Source organism: Sinocyclocheilus anshuiensis, unplaced genomic scaffold, assembly GCF_001515605.1.
Source record: "Sinocyclocheilus anshuiensis isolate Anshui unplaced genomic scaffold, SAMN03320099.WGS_v1.1 scaffold598, whole genome shotgun sequence".
Classification (NCBI taxonomy): Eukaryota; Metazoa; Chordata; class Actinopteri; order Cypriniformes; family Cyprinidae; genus Sinocyclocheilus; species Sinocyclocheilus anshuiensis.
In genome coordinates this window covers 344,847-355,447 of record NW_015547660.1, presented here as the reverse complement: position 1 = coordinate 355,447, position 10,601 = coordinate 344,847, and the positions used below count along the sequence as shown (strand labels likewise).

At 35.8% G+C, this 10,601-nt stretch overlaps 1 protein-coding gene across 3 annotated transcripts in view; it reads right to left on the bottom strand.

Moving 5' to 3' along the window:
- Positions 1-10,601, bottom strand: part of ttll5 (tubulin tyrosine ligase-like family, member 5) — a 131,937-nt gene that overhangs the window by 109,192 nt on the left and 12,144 nt on the right. For 2 of the 3 annotated variants that reach the window (XM_016504488.1, XM_016504491.1), the window contains exons 10-11: positions 9,122-9,213; positions 6,812-6,919 (exon numbers count right to left, since the gene is read on the bottom strand). In XM_016504488.1, coding sequence (XP_016359974.1) covers positions 6,812-6,919; positions 9,122-9,213 — 200 coding nt within the window. Of the gene's footprint in view, positions 1-6,811; positions 6,920-7,924; positions 7,950-9,121; positions 9,214-10,601 lie in introns of those variants that run through there. The other variant, XM_016504490.1, reaches the window with a different exon arrangement.

Sequence of the window (10,601 nt, the reverse complement as noted above, 5' to 3'; positions counted from 1 at the left end):
AATTCAAACGAACTAAAAACGAACAATTGCTTTACGCCGAATTGCCGCTATTTGAAAGTGAAAGAAAAATGCGCACGCCGCTTTTACAAGCTATTTAAAAGCGAAGGAAAGCGAGAAAAAGAGGGAACGCCCCCGTTTGCTCAACAGTTAGCAATGTTTTGTTTGGAAAAGAAAAGAAATTGGATTGTCTGAAGTCTGTCGTGATTGGATATTGGATAAAAAGGGGTGTGAATCTTCACAGTCCTCACAAATTGATTCAAATATGATTCAAATGATAACAATTCAATTACAAAATGATCCTCAATGCATCTCGTCCACACTATCGGTTAGTGTTGTAGATACCAAAATTTCAGAAGCCATTTTCAGTAGCACTAAAATGCAATAATTATCGGTACCAATTACAATAGCAGAGATGAAAAAATATGGAAATTAAACACTTATCTCTAACTGGTAAACCACATTAAATCTTTATTTTACTTATTTTACTTTTTAAACAACATAATCATCAGTACTTTTTAAAATAATTTAATTCTTTAAACAATTCATTAAACAATAAAATTATTTTAAATAAAATAAATATTTTAAAATAATTAATAGCAATAAACAAAAATAACTGTATGTAGTCAAGTAATTAAATTGAGTTTCAAAACATATAAATGTAGTCAGTAATAAGGAAGAATGAAGACATGCATTACAAGTCATAAACAAAGAGTGCTCTCATAGCTGCTTTCACACATTCAAACTGGTAAATTTCTCTAAAAACTGCCAGTAAATTACTCTAAGTAGTAATGGCATCAATATTACAATCTGTCCACACATTGTAAGCATTGCAACATCATGCAAAACCCTGGGATGCTCACAGTGCATATCATGCACATTAAAGCTGGTGAATGCCATAGTAATTCGCTTTGAACTTTAGCGAAGTTTAAATGTTTTAGTTTTGTTTGTGTGGAATTGGCATCAAACAGAAAATGGCTCAAACACACACATAAGTACCATCCCTGCGGTTAAAAATTAAACACAGAAAAAACTCAATTCATAAGAATCAGTTCAGTATCACTGAAGAAACAATTGCAATGCATCACAAAAGCTGTCACTGAAGTGGTACCGTTCTACCTTATTTGCCCTTAAAGAGTGCATATTAGTATCTTAAAAGTACATATAAGTGCCTAAAGTAAACACACTAGTGTCTAAATGGTACATTTTAGTACCTTTTGAAAATGCCCAAGTGACAACTTTTTGCACTTATTTTTTCTTGAGAGTGTACTAAGCCATCAAAGCCATACAATTTATGAAATTTGTCTCAGTCCACAAAACTCTAGAGCATGCACTCATAAAGAAGCATTCAACTGGACTTAAAGACATGAACGGCCATTACGCAAATCACACACGCAGCCTAACACACACAAAGAGGCTCATTTATTCACTAGTACGGGACCGTTTCTGCTTTCCATGTCAGAGGTGAAGAGGGACCAATAAAGCATCAGGTTACAGGAGTTCATTTAGACAGCAGCTGAACAAAGACAAACCCGCCGCTAATTCACATTCGAACAATGAGGAGCATATTAAAGAGCGAATCAGCCGTGTGGCTCTGATCCAGATTTAAGTGAGATGAGATGTACACTTGGAAAACAATGGGGCTGTTCTCCTAGAGCCAATGCTAAAGAGCTTTTTCAACACTTTCTCATACATTAGCCTCTGCATCACTTCCTGCTTCTGCTTCCTTGTTTTATTGCTTTATTTATTGGTATGACATGGAGATTTCTCATTGTGATAAGACAGTAAAGATGAGACATGCAGAGTTGGGTGTAGATATGAGGAAAGGATTATTTGAGGGAAAAAAAAAATAAAATCATATAGTTTTCGGCAACTGAATATACTACCTCCAAATTCATTTTCGACCAAATCAGTTTTGGAGGAATGAAATCACTGACGAAATGGTGATATTTAATTATAGCGTTTCTCTGATGACATGTTTTGATTGTCATTAGTTGTTTTTCCATCCAAAGATACAAATTTAACTTCTGCATAAAATTAGAACATTGCATAAAACATGCAAATATAGCACCATTTTCTATCCTGTGTGTTCAAGAGAATAAAATCGTCATTTCCTGGGAAACTGGCGCAAAGTATCAATAATAAAAAATGAAAGTTCAGAATGAAAAAATCTGCTGAGGCAAAGTCACATGACGTTTAATGCACATTGGGTAATTTATTGGTTAAATGTGTTTCCTTCATAGTTTATTCACGTCTTCTTAACAGGTGAAAAAAGCACCTTTTTTTTTTTAATTTAAGCACATCTTGGCATTTCCATCCAGCGTTTTTTATGCGATATGCTACAATTTGCATAAAATAGATGGATGGAAACATAGCTTGTGTTTATTTTGTTCACACAATATGGATAAACTACAACAGGTAAACATGTCAGCGATGTGGACACTAGTGCTGGGTTGATCATTTCGATTTCTGGATTTTAATCAATCTTCATTTTGATGAACCGAGATCTTCTGTTTTGAAAAACATCTGTTTTCAGTTGATGCGTGAACAAAATAACTAAATATTTTTGTAGCGTGACTCCCATCCAATAATCGCAATAAGCTTTGTGCTGCTACTTGTGATATGAAACAAAGTCTCAGTTTTCAAATTCTGTTAACAAAATTCAAACAATAGCTAAATGTGGCTCTTTAATGTGTTGTGACAGATTGCTGTAGCCTCAGTTCAAGCGGCACGTGAACTGATCATCATCCCTTCCTCTTTACTAGGGGTGCTCCGATCAGGATTTTTGAGGCCGATCACCGATCGCCAATCATAGAAAGCAGTATCTGCAGATACCGATCACCGATACCTATCTTTTAAAGCCTTCTTTTTAGCATTTATAACTATTTATTGTGATACTCCAATCAGGATTTTTAGACATTTATTCAGGGTCATTTTTGAAAATGAGAGGAATTCCCCTCTTAGGTGACAGTAATACAATCAGTACAGTAATACAATCTTTCACAGACATGTTTAAACACAATAAATATAAGCAACACATTATTCAATGCTTTTTACTTTTGCATTTACTTCTAGATTTATATATTAAGTTGCTCAAGCAAGTAGCAAAACATTTAAACTACTTTTCTTACGTTATCGCAAACTTACCATTGACAGAAACAGTCAGCTCTACTGCCTTGCCTTTTGCATTTAAATCTTTTATTACAAGCAATCCTGCGGTTCATAAAGAACTTTGTTTTCCTACCTCCACGAGTGCCATCTATTATTGCCTTGTTTATTTAAAAGTGCTTTCCCTTTAAACCTAGCCAAAAAGCCATATGTGTTGATTGTGAAACACAGTAGACTTTAATAATATGCATTTATGGTGTAATTACTAAATTTTCGTGTCAATCCATGTTTATATTTACTGCAAACAATGCGCTGTTACTTTAATTCAGCGTGTGCAGCTAATGCGGAAACTATCTCTGCACTGCTGCAGACGCACCGCTCCTGAATGCACTGCTGGACCGCAACCGTGTGCAGTGTGAACACTTTAATCCGTTAACATGATCGCGGAAAAAATACGCACCACGTTTGCATTACAAACGGAGTAATGTGAACCTGGCATTCATTATGTGTGTGCGCTGCAAGTGTGCATGAGCGCACTCTACAGAAGAGCGCGCGAGCGCTGAATGGTTAAACATTGGCAAGAATTAAAAAGTAATGCAATTTATAAACTTTAGTGACGATGTGACACTGCCTCGATTGTGCAAGTGACAATTCCTGTGTCAACTGTGCAGCGTGCAGCTCGCTTATAGACAGACGCGATGTGTGGTGATTTGAAGCCAGATTTGAAGGTGAGTACCTCACCTTCAGCATTATAATTATTTTACCCGCGCCAGACAGAGACTGAGATGGTGCCGCTGCATGTCGTGCCAAACCTCTCACGGCAGCGTCATCAGCTTGAGATCGTTTTTTTGAGATCGGCCTTTTTAGAGACCGCGATCAATCATCCCAACGCGATTATCGGCCGATAGTGATCGGTAGCCGATCAATCGGAGCACCCCTACTCTTTACTACTAGTTATAGCACAAAATTAACATGACTGAACATCAGAAGAAACCGAACAACTTACTAAAATGATCATGTCTCATGTAATCGATCAGTCAGTGTATCAAACGCCAGAAGACATCAGTAATCAATAATGTGTGATCAATAATGTCACACAACATCTCTTTTACCTCAGGAAAGACATTCAATGTCCATAAACTCGTTAGAAACTCGTTAGAAAAAAAATAACTTCAGAGCATTTTTGATAAATACATGCAATATATTACATATTCGTTAGTGATGTCTCATTTAATGCATGTTTGAAAAAATCCATGAAAACAAGTGATCACAGCCACTGTTTAAATATGTATATTTCAACAATGAATTGGAGTAAAAACATAACTATATATCATTAAAATCAGATTTTTAAAAATGCAATTTAAATGCTTATATTCAAGTCAGTTTTAATTTAAGTGCTGGTTATTAAATAAACTTCATTTTCAGTGTCGGTTTTCAGGTTTTTTTTTTTTTTTTTCATTTTGGTGCATGACTAACATCCAATATATTTTAGTAAGATATAGTAACTAGCTAAAGCAGAATGTTTGTTAAAAATGGCCTGCAAGAGCACGACTGGACACCCCTGGTGTACAGACTGATTTTACCATATTAAACAGGCCCTGTGTATTTACAGTACGAGCACTTTATCCGTATAACACTGCATCCATCACATTCCACTGATGCACCTGCATGGGCGGCTCATATTCAGTCACGTGACACAGTGAAGTGAACCTGGCCTGGCCCTGCCTGCTTCCAGTATCCCATCATTCACCGCGAGTTGCGGGCATAGACTGGGTGCAGGGTAAAGATATCCTTTTCATGCAGGTGATTGTCCGATAACAGTGCAGTCCACAGTGACTATGTTATCACAGCCTAAACAAGCAACACCTCCTGGAGAAAATATGATGTCTACAAACACGTTACAGTGGAGATAACAGAACATTTCACAGTCACTGCCTTCTCAGGAAATGTGTTCATCTTTGGAACAGAAATGTATTTCAGTTATTCAGTTATAAAAATGGAACTGCAAAACAATGATCGTTAAAGTTACCTAAACATTAGCCTGTCTGTCATTGTTCAAACTGAATAAAATGGAAAAACAGACATAACAAAGCTCTTGTTTCTAGATGACTAATCAAATGTACTATAAGTAAGTGCGAGTCACTGATAATGAGACTCTTTGTACTCTTGCTTCCACTGAATCTCTGGATGATCTTTAGAACATAAACAAACCCAAATACTGGGACTTTGTTAAATTCAAAATCATTTTTCAAACTGCTATGCTGATTATATAATTTGTAAAAAAAATAGTGTATACATTTGGAGAAATGTAGCATTCCATCACTTGCTCACCAATGGATCCTCTGCAGTGAATGGGTGCCGTCAATCATTAAGACGTTTTAAATACTTCACTGAAGGAAGTGTTATTATGGATTATGGACTCTTATTTCAGCCGGAAGCAACTGTTTAATGTTAAAAACATCTTAATGGTGGATTTATTTCTTTTGATTTCTCCAGATGTTAACTGCTGGACTGGAGTGCTGTGGATTACTTGTGGATTATTGTGATGTTTTTATCAGCTGTTTGGACTCTCATTCTGACGGCACCCATTCACTGCAGAGCATCCATTGCTGAGACACTGATGCAATGCTACATTTCTCCTAATCTGATGAAGAAACAAACTCATCCTAATCTTGTATGGCCTGAGGGTGAGTACATTTTCACAAATTTTCATTTTTTGGGTTAACTATTCATTTAATTGGATTTATTATAAATTACATTTATTTATTTCTGTTTGAATCGCCCATATTGTTAAAACATCTAATTTTAAAAAATGGTGCAGTTCTTGTACCAAAGTGGCCAAAGGGTCCAACCCATAAAAATGCTCAAAATGTTTTGCTCAATAAGAACAAAGAACATAAACCATGCATTATTTTGCAATTCAGAAAGAAGTTTCCCTCTTGGCAAGTGTTCATTTTGGACCGGAATTCAAAGTTTTGACAGAAGTTAAATTCTTGCTTTGTTACTTCACATGACACACATTTGTGTTCAGTTTTGGGAGGGTGATTTGGCACACAAGGAGAACTACAGAACCATAAACGTCTGTTTTATTTTATTTAGTTATTTTCCAAATTCAATAAACTAATACACTAATTAACTAATCAATTTAAAGAACATAAATCAGAGCACTGATGAAGTGAATATGTCGATGATTGAACTGGAGGATGATGTGTTTGACCTCATGCAGGTAGTTAACACCCCATAACAGCTCAGAATGAGAAACAGTTGGACTGTAAACGGACATCTCTGCAGTTCTGCTCTGGCAGCAGATATCATTCTGTTTTCACCTCCATAAACAGTCTATCATACAGTGAAGTCTGCATTCTTTGGGTTAAACACACTGCTGAGGTTGTTACAGGACGCAACACAGATATTGTAAACCTTTACTTTAGGTTACAATGATCCCACAATAAAATAATGTAGCCTAATATACTGTATGTTTAGGGATGCTCAATATATCAGTGAGCATGTCGATTTAGCACATCATTTCAGAGCGATTTTTTAGCATGATTTTTGTTCCATGTTTCAAAAACACCAAGCAGTTTTTCTTTACTATTACATAGAGTAATGTTTTGATGCCTAATTTCGCCTGCTTTTTTTTTTTAAGAAGCATGAAAAACAGCACAAATACATAACATCATAGAGCATGTATATGGTTCTGTCTTACCGAAGCAGTTGCAGCGATAAGGGACAAACATCTTGCAGGCTGTGGCGATGTGGATCTCAGCGCTCAGAAGAGCTTTAATGATCAGTTCCTCGATCTGGCCCATGAGCACTGACAAACACAGAGAAATGTATTTAAATGTATTACTTTTTTTTTTTTTTTTTTGAACAGCAATGTGTTTTTATCATGCAACACAACCATCTGCAAAAGCGCTGAAATATGTGACCCTGGACCACAAAACCAGTCATGAGGGTCAATTTCTTTTTAAATTGAGATTTATACATCATCTGAAATCTAAATAAACAAGCTTTCCATTGATGTATGGTTTGTTAGGATCGGAAAATATTTGGCCGAGATACAACTATTTGAAAATCTGGAATCTGAGGATGCAAAAAAATCTAAATATTGAGAAAATCATCTTTAAAGTTGTCCAAATGAAGTTCTTAGCAATGCATATTACAGTATAGGATGCATATTTACGGTAGGAAATGTACAAAATATCTTCATGGAACATGATCTTTACTTCATATCCTAATGATTTTTGGCATTAAAAAAAATCAATAATTTTGACCCATACAATGTTTTTTTGGCTATTGCTAAAAATATACCCCAGCGACTTAAGACTGCTTTTGTGCTCCAGGGTAGGGCTGAACGATTTTGGAAAATAATCTAATTGCGATTTTTTTTTACCAATATTGCGATTGCGATTTAATATGCAATTATTTTTTAAAGCTCTTTATGTTCTGTATTATTCAACAAAGACAAGCTACAAATCATTGTATAGTATGACCAACACACTATTAGACATATTAAACATAAATGTTCTTTTCTGTAGGCCAGGCCTATAATGTTAACTTTAGATCAGTGGTTCTCAAACTTTTTTGGTCGCGCCCCCCTTTAAACCTATAAAAAAAAAACCTGCCCCCCCTTTCCCAAATCCCCATTCCACCTCAGACTACTAACTAATTTCACTAAACATAATGAAAAATTAATGCTTTTTTAATTTAAAAAAACCTACAGGGAAAAGCACCTGCCTGGGTCTGTGCGACTTCATCTATGGCTTTTCTCTTCGCTTTCACAAACCGATCCATCTCCCATTCTAATTACGCTGTTTACCGTTTTATTTCTTTTCTTTTTCTGCTGATGGCCCGTGCTAGACTTGAAGCAGCGCTGCTTAGTCCGATGTGTGTGTCATCAAAGTACTGCGAGAGCTATAAGAGAGCGCGGACGTCTCCTTATGCTTTCTCTCGCCGTACTTTGATGTCATACACTCCGTACTTTGAAGTCAAAGACACCTCTTTACTCTCGCGTGTCACGTGACCGAGTGTAATCGCAGCCTCTGCGATAGAAAAATCGCGTTTTCCCATATCGCGATATTATCGCAAATGCAATTAATCATTCAGCCCTACTCCAGGGTCACATATAGTTGTTCCTCCTATCTTATATTACTCCATCACCAGTTTTGCACGCAACCGCAAAATGTTTTGCACTCAAATGCAAAGTTTCTCAGAGGAGCGCAAAACTTTCATAAAAGAACACAAAAGTTTAACAAGTGAAAGTTTCCAGGTGGAACAAAACATTTCTGAGAGAAAAAGGTTTTGTGATAAGCAATAAAATACCATTTTCTTCACATCTAATATTATTTCCATCACCAGTTTTGCGAGCAAACGCAACGCTTTTTCAAGAGAATGCAAAGGTTTGCTAGCAAACACAATGTTTCTTGGGGGCTGGCAAAATAGAACAAAAACATTTTTGTAAGAAAAGTTTATATATCGTAAGAGAACGCAAAACTTTTGAAAGCAAATGCAAAGTTTCTCAGGGGAACACAAAACTTTTCTGAGTGAAATAAAAGTTTTGCCAGCGAATGCATGATATAATTTTTCCTCCCATCTCATATCTCAACCGTGTGCCCTTAGCAGAGTTCACACAGAAGACCAAGTGTTCAAGCTGTATGTTTTTTGGGGTTTTCTGGAGGACACAGATCATTGGCTATGATCAGTAAATGGAAAAGGACAACGGCCAACAGTAGACATATAGTACAATTTCATAGGAAATTAGCTAAATGAAATACATTTTCTTTACAACAATACATCATTCAAGCATAATGTTTCAAATATCCTCAAAATGAACCCCACTTAGGGGGTCATAGTGTGAGACATCAATCTAGCAGCTGCTGTTCGTCAGGAGTAACAAGCGTGTCAATCTACAAATGCTTGAGAACATCCACAGATTAGTGGCTATGAATGTCAAACGTCACGGAGTGTTAAACATGAAAGTATATGATTGCACAAGGCACATCTCAGCTCTACTCACATGTGGTGTCTTTGCCTTCTTGCCTCAAATATCTCAGCATTGCGCTCATGCTCCATTTGTTCCCATAATCCTCTACTTCAGGGTCATCGCAGCTGAAAGCAAGAGAAGCCGTGACTGTCAGCGCTGCCAAAACAATGCCGAGAAATGGGCACAACGTAACAATGTTGACATGATTAGCAAACACAAGGATTAGCTCGTATTTGAAAAGACATTCCCGTTTAGGAGTGATGAACAATGAGAAGTGATTATTGAACTATTATTTCTGACAGCTTAGATCTGTTCTCATTACCGGAACACGCATGATGCTTTATGGCATGAGCTGCCACAAGACAAACACAAGCTACTCTAATATCATCAGGCATTCATAAAGAGCTATTAAGGATTATTGCTACAGAACCTTGTGCAGATTCAGATGGAAAGACTTTTCTCACATTTCCTGTGTTAGTATTGGTGGAAATTGTGTTTTCAATAATGATCTGCTGACTATAATTTTTCCTGTTCTTATTGACTAGCCAACGTTTGAGGAAGACAGACTTTTTTAATAAAAAAAAATAATAAAATGTTAACTGAAAATAAAAACTCTCCTCAACAATGTTTCTGCATTTGCTGCTTCCATTTATACTGTAACAAAGAGATTTTGATGATTTATGATCCATATATTTCAATGTGTCATATTTGTCCACTATTTGGTGGTAATTTAGAAATTTGAGACATCGTATCTTTTACACTTTAAAATGCTTTTTTCATTTCAAAACTTTTAAACAAGGCTTCATAAAGTCAACATTTAAAGTATGTCTTGACAAACTTTGCTTTTCTGGTTAAAAAGTTAAATGGATTTCCTTTGAATTTGAATTTGAATTCTACTTAAATGAAATTCTGCATTCTTTTTGCTACCTCAATTCAAATTCAACAATTGAACTGGAATTTAAAAGGCACTGTCATGCCTAAATTGTCAATTTATGTATTTGAATTGCACATACGATTTTCATCCACTTGGATTACACAGTTTAACATAAACAAACAAATAATAATAATAATAATTTGTCAGTTATACATAAATGAAACGGGTCAGATTTCTGTAATAGTACTAATAAACTGAAAGCGTTTTAAATACACAATAACCAGGTTTATATATTAATCATCAAAAATCCAATTTCAGTTGTTTCTGTTTCAGTCTCACACATTTTAATACTGAATATTGCTTGTTCCACAGCTAGCCATATTATAACAATGTTCATACTATTTAAGTGAATTAATTTAATTGCTTTCACAACAAACAAATCATTCGTGATACAGCTTCACCAACAGAAGAAGTGAGTATAAGTTTTTTTTTTTATTAATCTTTGCAAATCACCTTTCCTAATAATGTGCTAGTTAGCAAGTTCCACACAAATGCAGCTAAAGTTTACAGTCTAGTACTGCTCATCACCCCCCAGAAGAGAGGGGTGGGGTCAGCAGAGCTCATTAGCATTTAAAGAGA